This window comes from Diceros bicornis, chromosome 19, assembly GCF_020826845.1.
Source record: "Diceros bicornis minor isolate mBicDic1 chromosome 19, mDicBic1.mat.cur, whole genome shotgun sequence".
Taxonomy (NCBI): Eukaryota; Metazoa; Chordata; class Mammalia; order Perissodactyla; family Rhinocerotidae; genus Diceros; species Diceros bicornis.
The window spans coordinates 6841886-6867304 of NC_080758.1; the positions used below are offsets into that span (position 1 = coordinate 6841886).

The 25419-nt window shown below is 45.3% G+C and overlaps 2 protein-coding genes across 2 annotated transcripts in view; one reads left to right on the forward strand and one right to left on the reverse strand.

Annotated features, from left to right (window-relative positions):
* RTF2 (replication termination factor 2) overlaps window positions 1–25419 on the reverse strand; it is a 43135-nt gene that overhangs the window by 1186 nt on the left and 16530 nt on the right. The window contains exons 6-8 of the mRNA XM_058562435.1: window positions 4857–4970; window positions 1057–1111; window positions 853–948 (exon numbers count right to left, since the gene is read on the reverse strand). Coding sequence (XP_058418418.1) covers window positions 853–948; window positions 1057–1111; window positions 4857–4970 — 265 coding nt within the window. The remainder of the gene's footprint in view (window positions 1–852; window positions 949–1056; window positions 1112–4856; window positions 4971–25419) is intronic.
* Window positions 16899–22875, forward strand: LOC131418760 (beta-1,3-galactosyl-O-glycosyl-glycoprotein beta-1,6-N-acetylglucosaminyltransferase 7-like). Its single transcript, XM_058563395.1, has 3 exons — window positions 16899–17862; window positions 18880–18975; window positions 22649–22875. The coding sequence occupies exons 1-3, from the start codon at window positions 16899–16901 to the stop codon at window positions 22873–22875; spliced, it is 1287 nt and encodes a 428-aa protein (XP_058419378.1).

Sequence of the window (25419 nt, forward strand, 5' to 3'; positions counted from 1 at the left end):
GAAACAAATACAACTTTCTTTGAGTTAAGGGCAGTGAGTTTCAAGAGAAATGCACTGAATTCTGGACTGTATGCCAAATGGCTCTTTGACACTTGGCCAAGAGGCAGGTGGTGAGAAGGCTGGCTCTGAGTGCCACGTGTGGTATACAGAAAACCCCAGCCTAAAGGGATCAGGGACATTCCTGCTCAACACCCTGAGCCTCAGGGCCGGCCCCGTGGCCTAGCGGTTAAGTGCGCGCGCTCCGCTACTGGCGGCCTGGGGTCGGATCCCGGGCACACACCGACGCACCGCTTCTCTGGCCATGCTGAGGCCGCGTCCCACATGCAGCAACTAGAAGGATGTGCAGCTAAGACATACAACTATCTACTGGGGCTTTGGGGGGGAAAAAAAAAAAAAAGGAGGAGGATTGGCAATAGATGTTAGCTCAGAGCTGGTCCTCCTCAGCAAAAAGAGGAGGATTAGCATGGATGTTAGCTCAGGGCTGATCTTCCTCACAAAAAAAAAAAAACAAAAAAACAAAAAAAACCTGAGCCCTAGTCCACTAACCGGTCTCAGCGGTCTGTCCGAGTTCAGTTCTCAGTGCAGCCTCGCCGGCCTGGCACCAAGTGCAGACTCAACGGGAAAACCGAACAATTAGCGTCTGTGCCCAGACTCCTCCAGTCCTGACTGGGCTCCTGCTCTGGGCGTATTAACTGTTTCTTAGTCGCCCCCCACCCCAGAGAACTAAACGAACAATTTAGAGACAAGACTCAAGACGAGCCTGAGTTTCCTCATTCACGCCAATAAAACTGTGACGTAACCACCTGGGTTCCAGTTTTCTAAACAGCTCACTATCATCTCAACAGGATTCACCTGCACTTTTGGGAGCAGAGTTGGTTTTCTTCTCTCTAGAATCACAGCTCGTTTCTTCAGGCTTCCCCGTATTAATCATTGATGGCCCTGGAGATTCTGTAAAAACAACAAAGTAAGCAAAACAAAAACAAAAGCATGAACTTATTTAGGTAACAGCCCTATGGCCTTATTTTGCTAAAATAAGGACCTCTTTTAGCGTCTTACCTTCACTGACATCTAGTTTTGAGACAGACTCTGCCGCCTTGGGTTTCTTTGCCTTCTGTAAAAAGAAAGAGGAAGCTGGAGACGTGCCTGGACTCGCTCTATTTCAGTGTCAGTGTGGCTGCCCCCCGGACCGCCATCCCGGGAGCCCCACTGACAGGCCGATGTGGTTCACATCAGGCAGGGACTCATTCTGACGACGATGCTGACACTCCATCAACCCTAAACCTTGATCCTCTGCATGTTTCCAGTTATGCACTTTGCCTCACACAAGAATATATCTGTAGAGATCAGTGTAGTTTTATATTCATATTCCAAAAAATCACGTTCTCAAAAATTTTAAATAAAGATGACAGATTACAGTGATAACATCAATGTTCGTGGTGACTCCTGTACACAAAGGAGCAGTTAAACAAATAATAAAGTATAATGGGTACACAGAGTCCAGCCAGCATATACATGTTCTGAATCTTACCCATTCCAGTAAGATTTTTTCAAAGTTGTCAAACTGCTTTGATATTTGTTTATTTAACTGTAAGGCTTTGAGGCCTATACTAAAGGACACTTCAGCCAATGCTCCTAAACTCTGGATTATTCCTGTTAGATTTTTAGGAACTAGAATTATGTCACTCATAACAGTTACATCGGTCAGCAAAAATTTAAGAAATAAAACTAACCATTCTAAAATCACACAGCTGTGTTAGAAGTGATTCAATCACAGAACAGACAAATAGGACTACAGTACGTTCATTCAATTTACTTTAAAAATGCCATTTTCCTAAGTCTCCAAAAGGTGGCACTGAAGATACCAGCCTAATTATTTCAGAAGGCTCCCATCTCTAGAAAACAGGGAAAAAAATTTCTCCAGCAGTGGCCTTGAACTTGTAATAGATACATGCAATGTGATTATAACGCTTGTATAAAACATAAAAACTTCCGTTCATTTCGTGCATGCAAGGCATGCATTCAAATCTGAAAGGGTAATACCTAGTCCTTTAAAAACAGAGACAACTGTTGACTTCGAAGCCCTGTGTTCACAGCTGAGGTTATGTGAAAAGCAGGGGCAGTAAGGAGCGAGGGGGGAAATGCTCTGTCCTGTTCCCAGCTGCGGGGATATTTGGGAAATATTTTGGTACCCTGGTAGCAGTATCTAAGAGGCATTCCCAGGAGCTCCGGGGAGCATTCTTCGGAGAGGGGAATGTTAGTTCCACTGGGCTTTGCACAACCGGGCAGGAAGCCTGGGACAGAGGAGACAACCCACTGAAGTAAACGGCTAACGACCGTATGAACATCTCCAGGAGCTTCCTTTAAAATATTTTTGTGCTTTTTAAAAACTGAGCTGGATCAATGGTAGCATGAAGAACAAGCAGGTCCTTTCCGGTCACTGTTCTTTGTCAAAATTATCTCAAGCTTTTTACTTTCTCTTTTTTGCTCGTATTGTAATGAAATCATAGTAATATAGAAAACTGACCTAGAATAAATGCATTTATATATATTCCCTTTTAAACCTGAACTTGCCCCTTAAATGACCAAGTGGCTCTTTAAATAGTTCTCAAGCACGCTGTATTAACATCTTATAACACTGCTTCACAGAACACTTCTATTGGCATTTGATTACAAAGTTTGGGCACAATTTCTTGTACTACAGAACCATTTACATACATTATTTTCTTTCTTTCTGTTTTTTTTTTTTGCTGAGGAAGACCGGCCCTGAGCTAACATCTATTGCCAATCCTCCCCCTTTTTTTCCCCCAAAGCCCCAGTAGATAGTTGTATGTCATAGCTGCACATCCTTCTAGTTGCTGTATGTGGGACGCGGCCTCAGCGTGGCCGGACAAGCAGTGCGTCGGTGTGCGCCCGGGATCTGAACCCGGGCTGCCAGCAGTGGAGCGCACGCAGCTAACCACTAAGCCACGGGGCCGGCCCCACACATTATTTTCTACCTAAATAAAATGACAGGAGGAGGAAGTGCACGTGGATTTGGCTCTCTCTGAGGATCCTGGGTCCATACACAATAACAACGCTGCTACCACAGCCTCAACCATCAGCTTTTTAAGCCTCACGACTGTGAACTACGCGTGATTCCAGGGGGATATGATCCCGCCCTTTCCTCGATTATGATTAAAGAAACTCTGAAGAATCTTTAATTATCACATCACTGGCAAATGTATGCCACATAGAGGCAGGCTATTTTTTTCACAATTTTATGTCATCAAGATAATGAAGCTCATTTTCTAACACTTCAAGCATTCTTTTTTATAATTTTATTTATTTATTTATTCCCCCAAAGCCCCAGTAGATAGTTGTATGTCATAGCTGCACATCCTTCCAGTTCCTGTATGTGGGACGTGGCCTCAGCGTGGCCGGAGAAGCGGTGCGTCGGTGTGCGCCTGGGATCCGAACCCGGGACGCCAGTAGTGGAGTGCGCGCACTTAACCGCTAAGCCACGGGCTGGCCCTACTTCAAGCATTCTTTTGCCTTAGTTCTGATCACATAAAGTTTCTCCCACTTTTACCCTGAACCTAAATTTTTTTTTAAAGAATGAAAAATTTGCCATTCACAAAAGATCTGCATTACACAGCTATCACCTGTAAATACTTAAGAAATAATAATTTACTGCTGGATCTGAATCGATGGCACACTGAATGATTTCTTAGCTGATAAACTGTTTTGAGCTTGCTTGTTAGGTCAGATCATTTAGCAACGATTCAACTGCTTACGGAATGTGATTATAAACCTAGGGCCACAGAACAAAGTCTTCACATCTGACATCTGCCTAGGCATCAGCATGTCTCACTGGCCTCCCTTTGGGAAGCCAAGGCACCACTCATAACCAGACTGCTCCGTGGGAGGGCTCAGGAAGGCCGGGGAGGCAGCTCCCGTTTGTGGGAAGGCTGCTTGGTTCCTTGCTACTCGAAGTGCTTGGAGGGGCTGCCTCCGCATTCCCCAGGAGTGGATGCCAAAGGCAGGCTCCTGGGCCCACCCAGACCTCCAGGTGACTCCTGGGACACTCATCTGGGCAGCCTGGGCTCTTCAGATGTGCTGGGGTGACGGTGACTTTCCACTTTTCCTTTGTTTTCAAGTTATGAACACCGCATATGTACTCTTTTAAAATCAGGGACATGTAGGGGCTGGTCCGGTGGCGTAGCAGTTAAGTGCAGGCGCTCCGCTGTGGCGGCCCGGGGTTCACAGGTTTGGATCCCGGGCGCGCACGGACGCACCGCTTGTCAAGCCACGCTGTGGCGGCGTCCCATATAAAGTGGAGGAAGATGGGCACAGATGTTAGCCCAGGGCCAGTCTTCCTCAGCAAAAAGAGGAGGATTGGCATCGGATGTTAGCTCAGGGCTAATCTTCCTCACTAGAAAAAAATTAAGTAAATAAATAAAATCAGGAACACGCAGCAATTGTGGTGGCTGCCTTTCCAGCGGACTCACTCGGGCTGGGCTCTGTGCAGCCCTCACGGGCATGATCTTTTTAACCTTCCTGACAACCCCCAGGCTGCACAGCTGCTGTCACTACCCCCACTTCACTGGTGAAGGGGCTGAGCACCAAAGAGCAGAAACACCATGCCCATTAGAGTGAGGATGCGGCCAGGCTGCGATGGGAATCTTTCCAGAGCCCAGACGCTTCCAGGTTGTAAAAACCACCTCAACCGCTGCAAACCCCGAAGCAGCCACCAGCAACGCAGCCTGCTGGTTTGCAACTGGCTCTGGGGCCGAGGAAGAGGCTGGGCAGGACCTGGAGAGCTTCCTTTCCCTCCAGACTCCGGGAAGGTCGGGGACAGACACAAGGACAGCCGTTACCTTCCCCAGCTTCGCTTTCAGCCGTCTCCCCTCCATCCTGCTCTTTAGCACTTCCACATCCTCCTTGGCGCCATTGAGCACGATGACGTCATCCTCCTGGAAGGCAGCCCCACACTGGAGAGGGCAAAAAGAGAAGACAGATTCCGTCACCACGCAGAGGGAGCTACACCTCAGACCCTCACTCAAAGCCCTACCACTGCTCCTCAACCTCTTGGGAAACTCCTGTTGTTTTCCCGCCTCCATCCTGGCGTAGCTAGCTTTGGAGTCTGAGCCCTGCTTGGGGAAGTTGCTGTAAATACAGTTTGCATGGCAGGCCCGAGAGTGCTATCTCTGAAAGGGCTTGTCTGCAAGACTGCCCCCGGCTGGTGTCTGGGAACTTGGATTTTGGGAGGATTCCCACCATTTCCTAACTATGTGGGGCTTCTTTCCTTACCGGTCTCCCCATCGGGCCTGACCTCTAGTGTGCAGGAGCAGGGGCCCCATGCAAAGACCCTGGCACACGGTGGCATGTAGGAAATGTTTGAGGAATTATTAGCAGTATTTATTGAGCACCTACTGCTGGTTCATCTGATGACTAACGTGAAAAGAGCCTGTGATAACGCTACCTGCTGCTGAGCACGGGCTACAAGGGGAGAAGCCGCAGGTCTCACATTCCAGACAGAGCAGAGGTCTGCGAGCTTGACCTTGCGTCAGACTCTCCGAGGATCACGAGGATCACGGGCCACCACCGCCAGTTTCCAACTCAGGAGTTCTAGGGTGGGACCTGATAATTTGCATTTCTAACGCTCCCTCGGGTCATGCAGATGCTGCCTGTGGGGGAACCATGCTTTGAGAACCACTGTTCTAGACTTTAGGAAGATGGCCAATTAGGGTGAATGGTCTAAATCTCAGCAGGAAGAGGAAGGACCGTTTTGGAGGCAGAGCCTGCATTCCAGCTCTTTCCTGGGCTGATGCTGCCCACTGTGATTCCCACAGGGATCAGCATTTTCACTCGCCCACCTGGGGAGCCAGCCCTGCTGAGGACAGGATTTGGGCCAGCATCTGTCTTGGCTTTTTCCTCTTACTGTGGGTTCTCCAGAGTCCCACTGCCTAGATATACCAGCGGATTCTCCTTGGCCTCAGTTACCGCACCTGTTAAAGGAGGAGTAAACTGAACTCCCTACATGGTTGGGTTGAGGCAAGAATGAAGGGTAACACGGCGGGGAATGCAGCACAGGGCTGGGCACTGAATAGTGGGTCACTGTCAGCTATGCTGCGGTTTGCATCTTCCTGTAGGAGAGCTACCTGTGTCCACACAGAAGGATGTCCAAGACTTATCTCCCAGCACCGTGTCTCTAACTGGTTTCCCTGGGTGGAAACATGACATACGTGTGGCTGCATTTTCCTTGCTGGGGGAGCGTGCGCTCTGTGCCCCTCGTGAACAGGAGAGAGCATAAGGCAGCCTCACATGGATTCCTCTAGATTCTGCCTGGGTCTTTCCCCCTTACCATCTGGCTGTGTATCCTTAGTAGATCACTGGGATAAACCTGAGCTGTGAGTATAATTATATACCGAGTTCAGTGAGTCCTTCTAGCCTACTGTGCCCAGAATCTCTTTTAGAGAAGACATTCTCAGCGCAAGAAAAGACACGGAAGTGCTCTTTTTCTTAAAAGTTGCCAAAGCTTTCCCAGCACCTCCAGACACAAAGGAAAGCCAGTCACTGTCTGCTGACTCCCCTCAGCTGCTGCCTTAGCTGGCTTATTTACTGTGGTTCTGTCTCCAAAACCCACTGCTTCAGGTCCAAGTCAGCTCCTTCTCCAGGGTGGGGCTGGTCAATTTTCATGACTGAAGGGACCCTTCTTTGACGGATCCTGAGGTCGGTCCATAGAGACGTTACATGAACGAGAGAGTGTGCTGGAAACGGCGTCTAGCCAGGACCGCCTCTGAAGAAAGCAGCTGGTTTTTAACCATCACTGCAGGGAGGCCAATGGGAGGAGGAAGAGCCTGCTCTGCAGGAGGCGGTCCTCGGGGAAGTCCCACACTGCGAGAGATCTGGGCAGAGCCCTCCTCTGAGGGGTCTCCTCCGTGGAAAGGGAATGAAGAGGGATGTGCAGGAAGAGAATCAGGTGGCAGATAAGGCCCAGTGGGCTTGGGGCTGGGGCTATGGCGTCAATAACCCTGAGTACACAACCGAGAGGTAGAGGAGTCACACATTCGTCCCATAGCCCCTCGCACTCCTCCCTCACCACTCAGGCTTTCTGCGGCCCCCTTCCACCACTCCTTGCTGCCCCCCTTTCCTGTCGTGGTCAACAGTCTCCTTCCCTACAAATGATTGCTTAGTTGTCTAAATATGACTGTGGACCCGTTCTGTCTCTACCTGTGGTGTGGTGTGCCCAGAGTTCTATTTTTAAAGTTGAATTAGCCACTAACAATAAAAAGTTGGGAATCTTTTACATTAACACTTGAGATATCTTGAGCCAGCCCTGATGGCCTAGCAGTTAAAGTTCTGTGCACTCCACTTTGGAGGCCCGGGTTCGGTTCCCGGGCGCAGAACCACACCACCCGTTTGTCAGCAGCCATGCTGTGGCGGCGGCTCACACCGAACAACCAGAAGAACTTACAACTGTCCAGAGCTACGTACTGGGGCTTGCAGGGGGAAGGGGGAAGGAAAGAAAAAAAAAGGAGGAAGATTGGCAACAGATGTTAGCTTAGGGTGAATCTTCCCCTGCAAAAAACAAAGAAAACCTTGTGATATCTTGCTCTTTCCCTCTAGAATTCATAATTTTTATTTATTTATTTATTTTTCCCCCAAAGCCCCAGTAGATAGTTGTATGTCATAGCTGCACATCCTTCTAGTTGCTGTATGTGGGACGCGGCCTCAGCATGGCCGGAGAAGCGGTGCGTCAGTGCGCGCCCGGGATCCGAACCCCGGCCGCCAGCAGCGGAGCGCGAGCACTTAACTGCTAAGCCACGGTGCCGGCCTGTCCCTCTAGAATTCAAAAGATCCATTAGTGCCAAACCCACACCCTCAAGGCCTCAACTGCTTGGACCTGAGCTGGGCTGCCCCCTGGAGATTGGGGATATGACCCTCCTGCTGGTTACAGCCCCGTCACTCGTCCTTGGTACACGCCTGACCTTGGCAGGCTTCTGCCTGATCCCAGGAGCATGGGAGGAGTGGCCCATCCCTGGAGGGTAAGCGAAACCAGGGCAGGAAGCAGGCTTCTGTCCCAACGCCAGCTGCCAGGGTGGGGCTCTTCTCCGTGGAAGGAGAAGGGTAGACGGTCACTTTAGAGAGGACAGGGTGCTGCAAAGGCACAGCTCGCCCAAAGAGACTGACCCTCACCCTCTCTCTTTCTCTCTCTGATTATAAAAGTAACACACAAAGTAGAAACCACCCATATTTTCCTACGAATGCACTTTCTATGTAAACTGTTATCGCACCATTGAAATCATATATTTATTTTAAATTTTGCTTCCTTTTATCACTTGTAACTTAGATGTCCAAAAAATGGGGGAAATGGTTGAATAGATCATAACACGTTCCCAAAAAGGAAGACTATATAGTTATTTTAGTCTTAGACAACACAGAAAATGCTTACCACATGTTAAAAGACAAAGGAGACTAGCAATTTTATATTTATATGACCTCTGGGTGTTAATTTTTTTTAAAAAAAGGCCAGTAGGGAAGGGCCGAGGGAACAGTGGTAGAATTAGGAGGAATATGCTAGTGTGTGTATATTTCTATCACAAACAAATGGAATAGTGGTTTCTCAATCTTTGTTCTTACAAATAACATTTGCAATGAACAAGTGACTACACGCCATCTCTGACCCCAAAATCTCACTTCTGACACTCGGTTATTCCCTGTCATGGAAACTTGTCCGTTCCCTGCACCTATAAGGAATGAACGTAAGCCTGTATGTCTATACTGACTGCCCCTCTGTCACAGTGTAAGCTCCAGCAGGAGGTTCTGCTTTGTCTTTTGTGGCTGGAGCCCAGTGTTAAGCCAGGGTCCTGCACACAGTGGACGCTCAGTAAACAACTGCTGCATGAATGAAAACATGACCTAAAGAAATACTTCAAACCAGGATGAGGGGGAATGAAATTTTAAAGCCAAATAGTTCCCCTAAAAGGTCGCATGAACTTTACACTCCCTCTAACATGTGAGAGTGCCCATCATACCATATTATTTGAGAGGAAAAAAACATATGCTAATCTGAAAGGCAAAAGAAGATAGCTCCTTTTTGGCTTTAAGAAACATAAAAAACCCCACTGCACTCATAGTGCCTCTTTTCTAAGTTACACATATATGCTATATGTCCATTTTATTTATTAGGGTTTTCATTTTAAAAAATTTTAATCAATCTGTATAAGAAGTTGATATATTAAGCTTATTAACCCTTTGTGCATCTATTACAATGGTTCCTCCAGTATGTCTGGTTGTTATTCTGTATTTTCCTTAGAGCTATGGAAGTGTAAAACTGTATGTAGGCATCTCTCCCCATATTTCCTCAGTTGTTTCTTCCACTGCTTCTTGGCTTAGAGAATCTTCCTCCTTCCAGGTTAAGGCTGTGAGGTAACAGGTGAAATCCAGCACCAGTCCTTATCCCTCAGGGACAGGCCATTACGCACGGACCTGCTGGTCCAGGTCCACAGCACCCAGAGGACGGTCTTTAAAGCAAGCGCTCAGGGGACTCCAGAAGCTGCAGGGTGGCCTTTCCACATATAAAAGGACCTTTCCTTTCCTAGTTCTCGCTAGCTAAAATTAGTCCCTCAACTCGTGTTATCTGAACATTTCCATACAAACATATTCAGGGTCTCACCACTGGAAGGCTGCATGAATCTATTTTTAAATACAAAGCATACATGCCCCTTAAGTGGAAAGAGACTAGATTCTATCTGCCAAGTAAGAACTCTTTCTATGGCAACAGCAACATCTGTTCCACAAAAAAGCAATAGGTACCTTCAGTCACCCACAAGCAGGTGAAGAAAATCTATCCTCATGTGACTAAACACCCAGCTCAGGTGTCTGGACATACACGTGAGGATGGTGAGTCTCTATGCGTGTGATTCATGGCTCCTGGCTTCACTCTTCTTTCTAGACCTGTCTGTGGTAATCCTAAGGAGAGGACCAGCAAGTGAGAGGACCTCTGAAACCAGAAGAGGGAAGGAGGTTAAGAGTACAAGCACCCAGAGGTGGAGAATTAGGAAAGGGGGAAACCCGCTGACTGTGGGGCAGGGACTCTAACTCCGCAACGTGCTATGGCACAGACTTGCCCCCGACGGCGACAGAGGGCAGAGGCAGGGCACGGGCTGCGGCTCTGAAATCAGGTCCTCGGGAGAGCCATGCCAAACACTCGAATTGTTTGAAATGCTATTTAGGAAGCAAACAAGATTTTTAAATAACTTTTATTTATCCCTCTAATGAAAAAGGGTCAGAAAACCCAATCTGGCCTCCTATTTTTAAAAGCACTTAAAGAATCTGACCCATGACTGCCAGGATTTCACCCAGTTTCCAGAACGAATACAAGAATAACTGTGTTGCCCGCCTGTCATCTGGGCCAAGTGTTTTCTCGTCTCGTTTTGTTTTGTAAAGAGTGATCCAGTCCCGAAGAAATACTCTGAGAAGCAAAAGCGGCAAGTATTTTTCAATCTACTTGTCAGAATCAACAAGAATAAAATCCTCCAGGGATGAAAGGGCAACAAAACCTGCCAAGCAACTCCGTTCACGTGGTTTCAGCTGGAGCCGCCGCACGAGGCGCAGCTGGTGGAAGAGGGAAACCAGCGGGCACGGGCGCAGCCGGGCTTCCACCCGCGCAGCACAAGGAGCACCCTTTGGTAAGTGCTTCATTAACTATGCAGGAGTCAGGAATGGTACAGGCTGAGCAGGTATTATTAAAACAAAACATGTTCTTTTTTGCCTCCTTTATGGTTTTAAAATAGAAATATTGGAATATCAGTAATATTGTAAAATGCAGATGTAGCAGGCATCTTTTTCTCTCAAAAATAGTCCTCATTTTTCATTTAAGCCAAAGAAAATAAACGTGGAATATTTTCAAGTATGAGATCAATTAGAGTTTTAAACTTAAATGTCACCATTTGTTCATTCTTCACACGGGAGATGAGACCTAAGCCACCTCAGGGTCATGTTCAAATCCTCAGTTCTCATTTTGTGCCAATAACAAAAATGTTATTTTTGTTGTGGTTGTTTTGAGTAGATATCCTAAGTTTTCCTCTATCATATCAAAGTGGCTGAAAACATGTATGCACATCTTAGGAATACACATGCTGTGATTAAGACATCTACTTCACTGGATGTTGGGCAGTCTTTGAATTCAAAATTAGTCTAACTAATATTTTTTGTTGTTGTTGTTGTTGTTTTGTGAGGAAGATCAGCCCTGAGCTAACATCCATGCTAATCCTCCTCTTGTTTTTGCTGAGGAAGACAGGCTCTGAGCTAACATCTATTGCCAATCCTCCTTTTTTTCCCCAAAGCCCCAGTAGATAGTTGTATGTCATAGCTGCACATCCTTCTAGTTGCTGTATGTGGGACGCGGCCTCAGCATGGCCAGAGAAGCGGTGCGTCGGTGCACGTCCGGGATCCGAACCCGGGCCGCCAGCAGCGGAGCACACACACTTAACCGCTAAGCCACAGGGTCGGCCCCGTCTAACTAATATTATAAGCGCAAATAGTTCAAGAAAAAACTGTGTTAACCTGTAGGGGGCTTTGGACATCATTCTGAGCCCAGAGACAATAAAAATAACAGACAGGAAATTTTCATTGTTGTGTATAGCTACAGTGACTTTTTTAGGACAAACATACAGTACACGGAGAGAGCACCGACACTGACGGTCTGGGAGGTGTGCTACTCCAGGGGGCTGGTAAGCACCAAGCACCCCAAACCCACCAAGCACTGAGCACCTCCCCCGGCCAGGCTCAGCGGGAACTTCACATCTATCAGCTCCCGTACCCCCACCCCAGTGTCCCCGTGAGGCAGGCACTACGCCCCACCTGCAGTCCAGAAAAGGGAGAATAAACTGTTTAATCTGGTTAAGCTAATGTTAATGCTCTAAAACAGTAACATTCTAGAATATATGGCAAAATACTTTAAGCTGATCTTTAAAGATGCCTGTTAATTGTCTGTTTACTCACAGGAATTACCTTTTGTAAAAAAAACAAAGTATAAAAGATTCTGCAAGGGGGGGCCGGCCCCGCGGCGTACCGGTTAAGTGCGCGTGCTCTGCTGCTGGCGGCCCGGGTTCCCGGGTGCGCACCAACGCACCGCTTGTCAAGCCATGCTGTCGCAGCGTCCCATATAAAGTGGAGGAAGATGGGCACGGAAGTTAGCCCAGGACCAGTCTTCCTCAGCAAAAAAAGAGGAGGATAGGCAGATGTTAGCTCGGGGCTGATCTTCCTCACAAAAAAAAAAAAAAGATTCTGCAAAAAGAGTTAGTTTATATGGGATGCTGTCAACTCCCCCTGAAAAGTCTTTATGACAAATTCAGTCCCATCACAACCAGTTCAAAATGACTGCCCTAAACGAAGAGTTCTGCTGGGGATACAGGGTACCAGACCCAAATTGCTGCCTTCTGGTTTTGGCTGTTAAAGCTTGTTAGGGGACCAGGGAGAGGGGGACTGCAGAAAAACAAAGAAAAAAGCAAAAAGGAGGAAAAATATACTCACTGGCTCTAATAATTAGGACAGTAACGTGTTTTGAAACAATGCCTTGGAAGTATTTTATGCTTGCACAAAAACATAAAATGTAAAACAATTCCATTCTGAGAACTATAATTGGGAATCAATCATTTGTTATTGTACAGATTCTAGCACTATAAAAACGGAAAAAATTCTTTTTTTTTTTTGTGAGGAAGACCGGCTCTGAGCTAACATCTATTGCCAATCCTCCTCCCTATTTTTCTCCCCCCAAAGCCCCAGTAGATAGTTGTATGTCATAGTTGTACACCCTTATAGTTGCTGTACGTGGGACGCGGCCTCAGCATGGCCGGAGAAGCGGTGCATCAGTGCGCGCCCAGGATCCGAACCCGGGCCGCCAGTAGCGGAGCGCACGCACTTAACCGCTAAGCCACGGGACCGGCCCCGGAAAAAATTCAAACACCACCTTTACCCATAACTTTAGTAATTATTTCTACTGAAAGATATTCTGCAATATCTCTTGGACGTCTGGTGCCTTCAGTCAACTGAATGTATCATCCTCATAACATTATTCACTCTTGGGAAGCTCCTGAATCCTACTGTCCTCTACATACATTTTAAGGATGCTGCCGACCAAGGGCAGCAGAGACGGAGGACTGAAAGATTACTCAAGCACCCAAGGCCCAGGAAAGACAGGCTGCACATTTTTATGAGCTGCATATTCCCCACAGCTGGAAAATACTGCTTACATTTCTTGGAAATTAATTTAGTGACAGAAAGTCACAGGTTTAATAATTACACTTTCACTATGACTACAAAAGTTGACTTCACATTATAGAAACAAAACAACAACAATAAATCACCAAGAATCGAGGCTAGGAAATGTTTGCAAAACTGAAAATAGTGCTGTTCACTATTTAAAAAGGAAAAACTGCCAGGCCCTTGATTCCTGTGGGAATTTTCACATGATCCACTAGATGTGATGTTAAAGCAACAGCAAGAACTGTTTATATTCAACAGTAGTGGAATCTCCAAAGGCTTCATGCACAAGGCTGGCCCGACTACCGTGAAAAGCTTGTGCTGAAAGAGTGACCATAAAGCGAAACTGCTGGTGCCCCTAGTTCCCACTCAGCATGGCATTCTAACGCGCACCCAGCTCTAAAGTCCAAGGGAACCTGAGCTGGGAGATGTAACTGGGCAGCTGAGAACACTGCACTAACAGGACGAGAGGGGGAACGGCAGCAGAGGAACACCCACCCAAGCTCACGTGCCCGCCTCCACACGAGGGAGGGAAACACACTCAGCCCACGTATTACCCTGAAGGACAGTGGGTTACACACGGGACTTGTCTTCTTTGATTATTATAAACCACTGATAATGTGCGATCCGCTGGGCTTGCCACAGGGGAAAGTTTACATGGGGTGTAATTTGTCAGTGAAGCGGGGCTAACATTTCTGTGGTGAGACCAGAACGTTTTACTCTGACCATAAGCTTAAAAACAAAAACCAAGACGACAAACCAAAAACCTCCAAGAGCTCCTTCTCATACTACAGCTAGAATACAGAGGAAAATGTAACCAACTACGGCACATGGTTTACCTTTTAACCAAAATTCTAAGACGTAGTTAAAAGCTTTATTTTCATTTCATTTCAAGAAGGTATTTCCTTCCTACTGAATTTCTATTTTTATGGTATGTTTGTTTATTTTAGAGACCAGATATGAAATGATGTTTTACGTTTGGGGCAATCAGCATAAAACACTGTAACCTGGCATATTTGGGCAGTGGCTGCTTTTTATTTTTGAAGCATGATGGGTAAAAAGAAACTATACAATGGGTCCGGCCCGGTGGTGCAAGCGGTTAAGTGCGCGCGCTGCGCTGCGGCGGCCCAGGGTTTGCAGGTTCAGATCCCGGGCGCTCAGCGACTCACTGCTTGGCAAGCCATGCTGTGGCAGCGTCCCATATAAGGTAGAGGAAGATGGGCACGGATGTTAGCCCAGGGCCAGTCTTCCTCAGCAAAAAAGGGGGAGGATTGGCAGATGTTAGCTCAGGGCTGATCTCCTCACACACACACAAAAAAGAAAAAACTATACAATGAAAATTAATACACTGTAAAAATCCACACTCCACAATCACCACTTATAGTTGTTATTGGCTCAAAGTTTAAGAACATGGGGATAACTCAAAATGCTGCCTTTTGGTCAAAACTGCCTTTATGGTCCAAACTCAAAGCTTTATCCACACAGCATTTGTGATAATGACATGGAAAGGCAAGGGACTAATGTCAAATCTGAGACAGAACCCTGGTCAGAAGAAAATGGGCTTTTTAAAAACAGGAGTTAGGAACAGGCAATGATATGACCTTTTATGAAAACCAAGAGTCAGGATTCATAAGCAGGAAAAAAATAATTACTAACAATATAGATCTTTTACCTGATCAATTTTCTTCCCTAAATTTCAAAGGGTCATCCTTGCATGCAATGATAATTAATTAAAACACCTTTGGTCACCTTTTGCTTCTGCTACACCTGTTCATGCCTCTCTGTAGAGCTCGAGAGGCAACTAAATTATTATCAAATAATTTTATTAGATAAAGATAACTTGGGCCGGCCCCGTGGCTTAGTGGTTAACTGCCTGCGCTCTGCCGCTGGCGGCCCGGGTTCAGATCCCGGGAGCACACCGATGCACCGCTTCTCTGGCCATGCTGAGGCCGTGTCCCACATACAGCTACCAGATGGATGTGCAGCTATGACACTATCTACTGGGGCTTTGGGGGGAAAAATAAATAAATAAAATCTTAAAAAAAAAAAAAAGATAACTTGTTTTTAATCACTGGAGCCTTCTCCAAAAACAATTCATATGCTCATTTCAACAAGTTCACTTATGTGATCACAAAATTTCTCTTGATATGTTGCTTCCTTTATTGGAAAGATTTATTCTCATAACATGATACAGTTACAATGGCATAAAATGAACTCTGAATAATGCAGAATAGGACAGTATCTATGTCCAACATAAATATTTGAGATTTTTTTATCTGATAAGATAGGGGCAATTACACATGAAAATACGCTCAACATCATTAGTCAGCAGGGAACTGCAAAGTAAAACCACAATGAATTACGACTACACACCTATTAGAATGGTTAAAATTCTGGGGCTGGCCTGGTTGCGTGGTGGTTAAGCTCATGCACTCCACTTCGGGGGCCCAGTGTTCTCGGGTTCGGATCTCAGGCTCCAACCTATGCACTGCTCACCAAGCCATGCTGTGGCGGCGTCCCACGTACAAAATAAAGGAAAGACTGCCACAGATGTTAGCTCAGGGACAATCTTCCTCAAGCAAAAGAGACAGATTGGCAACAGATGTTAGCTCAGGGCCAATCTTCCTCACCAAAAAATAAATGAATAAATAAATAAAAGAATGGTTAAAATTTAAAAATTTGACCACACCAAGTGGTGAGGATACAGAGTAAATGGAACTCTCATACGTTGCTGGTGGGAATGTAAATGGTACATCCACTTTGGAAAAACAGTTTGGCAGTTTCTTAAGAAGTTAAACATACACCTACATGTGAGCCAGCCAGTTCACTCCTGGGTATTTACTCCCAGAGAAACAAAAACACAGGTCCGTACAAAGATTTGTGCATGAACGCTTACAGCATCTTGGGATATCCCCAAATTGGAAACAACTCCACTGTCCATCAACAGTGAACAGATGAACAAATTGTGGCATGTCCACATTGTTACCCACCCGTCCTCTTTGTGGTTGCCAAATTCTGTTACCAATTTAGCTTCCCTCCGGCGGGACTTGAACCCACAATCAGGGGACCCTCCGAGGAAGAAAAGGACTAACTGTGGGTTTGAGGCCCACTTGCCCCTGGGCTCTTCCTCGGAGCCCTTCGGATTGTGGGTTCAAGTCCAGAGGGAAGGTAAATTGGTAACAATATGATGGAATACTGCTCAGCAATAAAAAGGAAAAAATGATGATAAATGTAATGATGTGGATGAAATCTCAAAATCATCCTAAGTGAAAAAAGCCAGGTAAAAAAGTACATAGTGTATGACTCCATTTATATAAAATTATAGAACATGCCATCTAATCTTCAGTGACAGAGAGCATATCAGTGATTGCCCAGAGAGAAGGGTGGAAGGAGGAGGGAGTAAAAGGGGCACAGGAAGACTTCTAGGGGTAGGGAAATGCTCGTTATCGTGACTGTGGTGATGGTTTCACGGGTGTGTACGTATATAAAAACTGACCAAATTATACACTTTAAATATGTGTCCTTCAATAAAGTTGGGGCGGGTGGGGGGAAGAGCTACAATACCCTAACGTCTGTCTGTTGTTCTTTTAGGAAGCTTAAAAGAAAACATTTCAAACCATGGTAATAAGAAGACACCTGGAGCTCAAAACATGAGCCAGCTGCGAGCAACAAAGCCTGGACTTCTTGTGTGTACAGGCCTCTGCATCTTCATTTTTCTCTATTTAAGGAATCTAACTCCTAAGGAACCAGAGGAGGAGCCCACCTATCCAGCAGTAGTAGAGTGTGGTTTTTATCCAGATGAATTGTGTTCAGCTTTATTTGAAGGGAAAAGGGCAGCCCCCCAAGTTGCAAAATTTTGTAAAAACCCTTATAGAGTTGAAATACTTGCTCATTTACACTCACCAGGAAATTGCTCCAGGATTTCCCAGGAGTTGCATTTCATAACCAGACCCTTGTCTGCAGAAGAGGGCAATTTCTCTTTGGCGTACATTATAACTCTTCATAAGGAGCTGGCTACGTTTGTGCAGCTTCTCAGAGCTATTTATGTACCTCAAAATGTTTATTGTATTCACATTGATAAAAAGGCCCCGAGGAAGTATAAGACTGCTGTGCAAACCCTGGTTAATTGTTTTGAAAATATTTTTATTTCATCAAAGAGAGAGAAAGGGGCTTACACTGGCTTTCCCAGACTACAGGCAGATATTAATTGTATGAAAGATCTAGTCCGTTCCAAATTTCAGTGGAACTACGTCATTAATCTCGGTGGACAAGATTTTCCAATCAAAACCAACAAAGAAATCATACACTACATCAGGAGCAAATGGAAGGATAAAAATATCACTCCTGGAGTACTCCAACCACCAAACACTAAATCCAAGACAAGTCAGCCTGAACTCACCCCTGGAGGAAGTGTCTATGTATCTCCAAATAAAAGATTCAAAGACGAACCACCCTGTAACTTAACAATTTATTTTGGAAGTGCTTACTATGTACTAACGAGGAAATTTGTAGAGTTTGTACTGACTGACAGCCGTGCAAAAGACATGCTTCGGTGGTCCAAAGACATCCACAGCCCAGAGAGACACTACTGGGTGACTCTGAACCGACTGAAAGGTAAGAAGGATCAGGCAATATGGTGTCTGTTCAGATCAGAGCAACAAGAGAAGTTTATTCTTAACTGAAAACTCTCTTTCAGCTATTTTACTGCGGCTTGGTAATTAGCTGTACATTTTGCAAGACCTTCCACTTGAGGGGTACAGGAGGGTCTTTGATTCTAGGGGTCTGAAGTTTGCTGAGAGGGCTATGTTCCAAAACCAGCCTGGCTGCTTTTGTTCCCTTTCCAGAAAGAAGTACCAGCATCTCGAATCTCCTCAACCAGAGCCTTCTGAAAATTCTGAGCACCAATCTTTGGACAGTTCTTCATTTCTTCATTCACTTATTAAATACTATTGGATCCACTAGTGCCAGGCATTGTGCTAGGGGCTCTTTAAGAACGGAAAGTATTAAACCCAGTCACTTTTTGTGTGGCAAATATGATACTTCATATAGGTTCCCTGAGAGGTAGAGGGAAATCTGATGCCCTCCTTTAAGTGGACTTACTTTCTCTTTGTATAAAGCTGACTGGCTCCTACAGGGAAGGTGGCTTCAAGCTTGAATACCCAAGCTAGTCAGTCCAGAAGACAGTACAAACGATGAATCTAGCAGAAATCAATTAAGACCTTTTAATAATAGCTCATATCCATTGAAAATCCTATTTTCAAGTCACCTCAGAGGGTTGTTAATGGAGAAAACACAATCCAGAGAAACCCAGCACAATCTTGAAGAGCACCTGGTAAACAATGAGTTACTACAGCTGGAGAGGGGTGGAAAATGAACTCTAAGCACAAAGATGGAACGTAAGACCTCACTCAACCCCAATGCTATTGCCAGTGTAGCACAGCGCCCCATCCCCAGAAGGGTGAGGCCTTCATCAGATGATACCTAAACACTTTAAACAAGGTCACGCTTGCCCTCCATCTTTCTCAGTGATCACCGTGTCTAGACGAAGAGGAACTGACGGTGCAGAACTCGCACTAAACCAACTGAGAAGCTCGATTCCACACTGTATGCTTGTTTTGTTTTCCCCCTCAGACGCCCCGGGTGCCACACCAAACACCGGCTGGAAAGGACATGTTCGAGCCATTAAATGGAGAAACGGGGAGGGAAATGTTCACGATGGATGTAAAGGTAAAAACAAAACCAAAAAAAGCCCTTAAATTTTAGAAAAACTATACAACTGCTGCCTGGGTAACAGCAGGAAGACTGATGATCATGTTTAAAGCAAGCTGGAATTAGTGATCCAATTAGCATGGCGCCGATTTTTAAAAAGTTTTAATTTAATTATAATATCCAGACAGAAAAGAGCACAAATCTTAAGTATTTGAGTTGATAAATTTTCACAAAGTGAACGCAAAAACAGGGCTGTAACTTTTACAGTTTTAAGGTAAACATTCAAGAGCTATCTGGCTTTTTCCACCCGCTCCTAGAACTCAAACATTTGTCACTAATGAGCTGTGTCTCCTTGGGTCTCTCTATCAGAAGAGACAACTGAATAACACAGACAGATGCTCCTGAGCTGGGCCAGCCAACTGCCCCCCAGTTCCTAAGGAGTTCTTGCTGAAGGAAGGGCTTTTTGCTTTGCCCTCAAGAGATTCTCCCTGAAGAACTGTGAATTCTTTTGCCCCTTTGTCTGATGTCCCAGAGGTTTTAGTTACCAGGACAATATACAAAAGCAAGATTTCAGGTGGGGCGCAAGCAGTGTCCCACTTTTGTGAAAAGTCTGGAAGAGAACTGGCTGACTGCAGAGGAGTTGCTCAGGCACATCAGTTTTGGGGAAAACACTTACGGGGTCGAAGAGCTAGAATTTGGCTCCTGTGGAGCTATTCATGCCTTCTTTCCCGGGGCTGGTTCTCCCCATCCACCCGAACCCCTAGTTTGAAGACGGCTGCTTGAGAGGATCAGACAGTATTGGGAAGAAAAAGATGCATGACAAACAATTCACAGCACACGAGTTCAGTAGAGAGATGTGCAAATGCTCTAGGATTCACGGACAGGGAAACAGAGGGTACCTGTCCTTTATGCGGCCACAAATTGTGGTGGACAAAGAATGAGGGAAGACTAGAGCAAATGCTGTGTGAAAGTGGCTCCGGCAGAACATTCTCTCTCCAAGGATATCCAGGCCCTGCCCTTTCTGTCTACAAGCAGCTTCCCAACCACCGCAGGAGCTACTGCACGGAGATACAATAACCTATCTTGACAGTGCATTTAGGTATGGTCCTCGTGTTGGAACACAGTAGATCAGAAATGCAAAATAAACTAGGTTCATCCAGTTTTTGAGCTGTTTAAAAGACTGACCTAAAAGAAACAGGTTGTAGACAAATAAAGAATGTAAAATCTAATACCAGAACAGTTCAAAATAGTTCATGTGCTCAGCCATCCTCCTGACAGGTACTGGGTCAGAAGGGCTAGAATAATTTTCTAGTATTTTAAAAAAAGTAGATATGATTCAATTAGGGACATACTCACATAGTAAGAAGGTGACAGTTAAACAACAGGCTAATAAACAACTTTGGCTTTTCTTTGGAAAGCAAGCATGCATCGTCCTTACACACCAGGGTTGACAGGACTAGGAAATAAATGCTAATAGGAGGGGACTCAGATTCTTCCCGAAAACATGATTCTGTTAGGTGCACAAACAGTATAGGAAGTCACAAAGGTTTGTTGCGATCAATAATAATGATTCGGAATTATTATAGTGGCAACCTGAATATTTCAATAATGCTTGCAAATTAGTTACTGTCAATCTTAAAAATCATCTTTCCCTAAAAGTAAAAACTTCAGAAAGTTCTTGCCATCACTAGCTTCAGTGCGCAAACTGTTCTACTAGCAAAGCAGTAACACAGCCATTGATGGCCAGCATTTAGAACCGGCCCCCGACCTAGGCCAAGCACTGGCACACCAGAGGCTGGCTCTGGGCCTGCAGTCACTCACCACAGCGGTTCTCAGGTGGAAACTATTATTATTCACACTTTACAGATGGGGAACCCCAGCCTCAGAGAAGTGAGGTCACTCCCAAAGTCATAGGAAGTCGCACAGGAAGTGGCAGAGCTGGGCCTCAAAGCAGGTGCAGCTGCCTGGTGCCACTCCACCGGGCGAGCTTACGGCACAGCTCTGCACGCAGTGACAGTCATCCTGTTACTATCAGCAACACAGGGTTCGTTTATTTTTAATCACCAAAACACCCTTAACACAACTCTGAAAATGTTCCCTTGTTTGTGTTCCCTTCCAGTTCAAATCCACAAGCACATAAATGATAGAGCTACCCAGCTATCATCACGGCGCAGCGGATGCTTTTCCACTATGTCCTAAGCTTTCCACACTGCTTCTCTTCATATTTATGCTTTTCAACCGGTTAAACATAATTCTATTGAGATTCTATGACACGGTACCAAGAATGTGTCAGTTGACAGATTTCAGTCATGGTAACAGCCCCTCACTCGAGAGTGCCCGCTCGGTAGGGGGAAGGTCCTTCTGACTTCTTTCAGCCTTACCAACAACACTGGACGTTCCCGTGCACACAGTTCCACCCCTTTGCCATAATATTTCCTTAGGACAGGCTTTTAGAAGTAGGAGTACTGGGTTGGCCTGGGGAGAGGGCAGGGCAGGGCTGAGCAGAAGAAAGAGCAAGGTCTCACACATGCCGAGAGCTGGTTCTCTGCAAACTGAAGGAGACGACAGAAACCACTCACAGCGTTGGTGGGAGGATTAACGGAGAGAGCTGGAAGAGCCGAGCACAGAGCCGGCACACAGAAGGCGCTGAGGTCATCTCGAGGGAATCCAATCAGCACTGGGTTCTAACCATAATTCCAATTTTTTTTTTTAAAGATTTTATTTATTTTTTTCCCCAAAACCCCAGTAGATAGTTGTCTGTCATAGCTGCACATCCTTCTAGTTGCTGTACGTGGGACGTGGCCTCAGCATAGCCGGAGAAGCGGTGCATCAGTCCGCACCCGGGATCCGAACCTGGGCTGCCAGCAGCGGAGCGCGCGCACTTAACCGCTAAACCACGGGGCCGGCCCGTCCAATTTTAATTCTCTTTATATCAAACACTCATCTGCAGGGGCCAGCCCGGTGGTGTAGTGGTTAAGTGCGTGCACTCCACTGCGGTAGCCCGGGGTTCGCAGGATTGGATCCTGGGCACACACTGACGCACCACTTGTCAAGCCATGCTGCGGCAGCGTGCCATATAAAGTAGAGGAAGATGGGCACAGATGTTAGTCCAGGGCCAGTCTTCCTCAGCAAAAAAAAAGAGGAGGATTGGCATTGGATGTTAGCTCAGGGCCAATCTTCCTCTCAATAAATAAGTAAATAAATAAATAAATAAAAACACTCATCTGCAAAACCAAAGAAAGATAGAAGCAATGACTTATTAAAACCAACACAATTCTTATGAACTACCCACAACCAAGGGAAACACTTAGAAGTTCAAAGAACTTAAAACAGAAGCTATCAGAATTTAGACTTTACCAGGCAAATGAGTGCTGCTGCATCTCCCTCGTGCTCACGAGGGAGCTAAAATTCCACTTTTAGACTAGCTAAAATTCCACAGTATTCGCCTAAAGTAGCCATTAAACATTTTAAAGATCACTAACAAAAAGAAAGAAAACTTCCCTTCCATCATAAATTCAAAATTCAACATAAAAGTCCCTGTCAAAGCAATCATGGGAGGCATGTTTACTGTGAACTCCTGGGAAGCAAAGAGGCCTCACAGACACGCTTAGAAGATGGGCACCGAGTCTGTGTGTGAATGTAAATTGACAAGGAAGCAGAGGCAGCTAAGTCTCTGCATTTCTCTGTGCAGGCCGCTATGTCCAGGACAGCTGTGTATATGGCCCAGGAGACTTGCCATGGATCATTCAATCGCCTTCTTTGTTTGCCAACACATTTGACTCTGAGACAGGCCCTCTTGTGGTTATGCGCTTGGAGAGGAGGCACAGACGTAAAGTCCTACGGCAGGCAGAGGTTCCTGTGGAGCCGCACTGGCACTTTCAACAGGAAAGCCACTTCAATGCGGAGCCGAACTACTGAGCTGGAAGTTATGAAGAGTGCTTGCTTTCCTATTGGTATCGTTCTGCTTCCTTGACTTGAAATGAGAGAACATTTGACCAAAGAAGAAAGAATGGGAAAATGATTCCTTGATACAAATTAGTCCTAAACTGAATTTAGAAACACGCTATTGACAAGATTTTGCTATTCATCATAGGTTGCTTTTATAGCTTTGAGAAAGAAATTATGCGAGAAAAAATAACTCAAGGTGCCGCTGGCGACATATAGAGAAGCCACCCAGTAGGCTGCCCGCTTTAGTAAGAAGTTGCTGAACATCAAAGTTGTCCAAACACGTAGATGCAGCCTCAAGTTCGAATAAGAACATGTCTTGTTTTGAAGATACTATTGTGTATGAAATTTCTAGTAAAGAACAAACTCCCACTGAAAATGAAAATATGCTCATCTCAAACAGTCCTCTTTGCCTGGGAACAAGGTAACTTTGTTCTGGTAATCCTAGAAAAATACGAAAGAGTCTATTTCCTTGGGTAATGGGAAATTAATCTGTAGGTGAAACATAACTTCTTAAAAGGCAGCCATAAGTTTCTGTAGTCTTGCAGCGCTGTCTAATAGCACTTTCAGAGATGAAGGAAATGTTCCACATCTGAGCTATCCAATACCAACCACAACCACAGGTGACTCTGGGGCATCTGAAATGTGGCTAGTGCAACTGATTAAGTGAATCTTAATTTTTAGTTAATTAAAAAATTTTTAATTAATTGAAATTTAAATAGTCACATGTGGCTGGTAGTTACCATACTGAACAGCATAGGTCAAAGGCATGAATGGTCTTACTTCTCTCTACTCACAGACTCAGGTCTGTAAAAAGTCTGACTTTTTTGTTGTTTCAATATACTCTCTTTCTCTAAAAGAGCTCATGGCATCACACAAGACTGAAAATGTACAACTATTAAACAGCACAACATAAAATAACTACAATAAAAGAAAAGCAGGAACCACAGGAGAGGACACTAAAGAAATAAGTGTGTAATTCAAAGGGAAAATATAACACCTCGAAGCTTTCCAAGCACAGAAATGGAATCAAATCCACTTTGCGTCAATGAAAATAGCCCTTGAGAAGCACGAAGCTAAACAGAAGGAAGAGAGGCTTTGAAAGCACAAATCAAACTTAAGCTAACCACAGAATATTAAAATCTTTGTTTAAACATTTCTTCCTCATAGACGTTTAATTCCGAAGAAAGCACACACTGAAAATGTTAAGACGCTAAAGAGAAGGAGGCACGAGCCCCATGACAGCACAGCACACATTTTTATACGCAAACAGTGCTCATGGGTGGGGCTAACTGGCTACATTCTGACTGGCTCTTCAGAAAGCTCAAATTCACTGTAACTCTGTCCCCTGTATTTTATAACAACTCACTAGCCAGTAAGTGCAAACCCAGTTTAAAAAAAAAAGGAAGAAGCTTAAATCTTTTCAAGTTACTTGAAACACAAGGCTTCCTTCATTTCATTTCAATGTCAATTCATAGTAGTCATATACTATGAAAAGGGGCCTAATAAGAGCGTCTGCTTAACAGATTTGCTGTGAGGATGAACACTTAGAATAATGTCTGACACTTTTCACAAATGAGAAAATTGAGGCACAGGGCGAGAATGGGACTCTCCTAGGACCACATGGCTAAGAAGGTAGGGCTGGGACTTGGACCCAGGCAGGCAGTGTGGCCCCCGAGTCCAAGCCTTTACTACACCACCTTACCTCGTACAAAGAAGTACGAACTCAAACGCACACCTGCCCTCAAAAGCCTCAAACATCATAATGGAAGAAGCTACCTCAACAAACCATTTCAGTAACAGAGATAAAATAAAAATAACAGATGGAACTGAAAGGCACGGCGGAGTGAAGCAGCATGAGACTGGGGGAAGCACAGACCGGGCGGGTGGAGTGTCGGGGGAGGCGGTGGGGGGAGGCTGAGAGGCAGGCAGCCGCCATGAACGAGACAGACCAGGGAGGCCAAGATAGAGCAGCAGCCTCAGGTGGCATCAGAACCAGCAAGCAGCCGCTGCTCACTCTCCTCTGAGTCACTCTCACTGTGCTCATTTGTAAAGTCAAAGAACAAAATTAAATCACATGTAAAAAATGTCTAAAATATATTGCTGCAGACTGCATCTTAAAGGCCACATATTAATAGGGACCTTCAGATAATTTCTCTAATCTTCTGGCAAGAGAACCTTCTTGCTAACATGTAGAGTCTATCATTCAATTTTTCTATTAGATTTTCTTACATGTAAAAATTTAAGGCTGCCTGTGCTGTATGTTACATGATTTCCCAAGGCTTAATATTCACAAAGACCATAAAGATGGCAGAAAGCTAAAACAACCTGAAGGAGGCCAGAGCCTGAAAATCAGAATTCGCCGACCACTTCTCAAGATACCCTCTTCCCTTCCCTAACTTGTTTTCTTCTCTCCACTCCACCCCCTCCACGAAAAGACTTAAAAAAAAAAACAAAATCAAAAAACCAAAACCGACCATGAGTGTAAATTTTTGTTTTACTTCTGACTTTAAAACA

What these genes read in the sequence shown, in the direction of transcription:
- LOC131418760 (XM_058563395.1), top strand. Translation starts at nt 16,899, where the DNA reads ATGAGCCAGCTGCGAGCAACAAAGCCTGGACTTCTTGTGTGTACAGGC. An exon ending in GACTCTGAACCGACTGAAAG is followed by an intron (nt 17,863 to 18,879) that starts GTAAGAAGGATC and finishes TTTCCCCCTCAG; the next exon opens with ACGCCCCGGGTGCCACACCA. An exon ending in TGTTCACGATGGATGTAAAG is followed by an intron (nt 18,976 to 22,648) that starts GTAAAAACAAAA and finishes TTCTCTGTGCAG; the next exon opens with GCCGCTATGTCCAGGACAGC.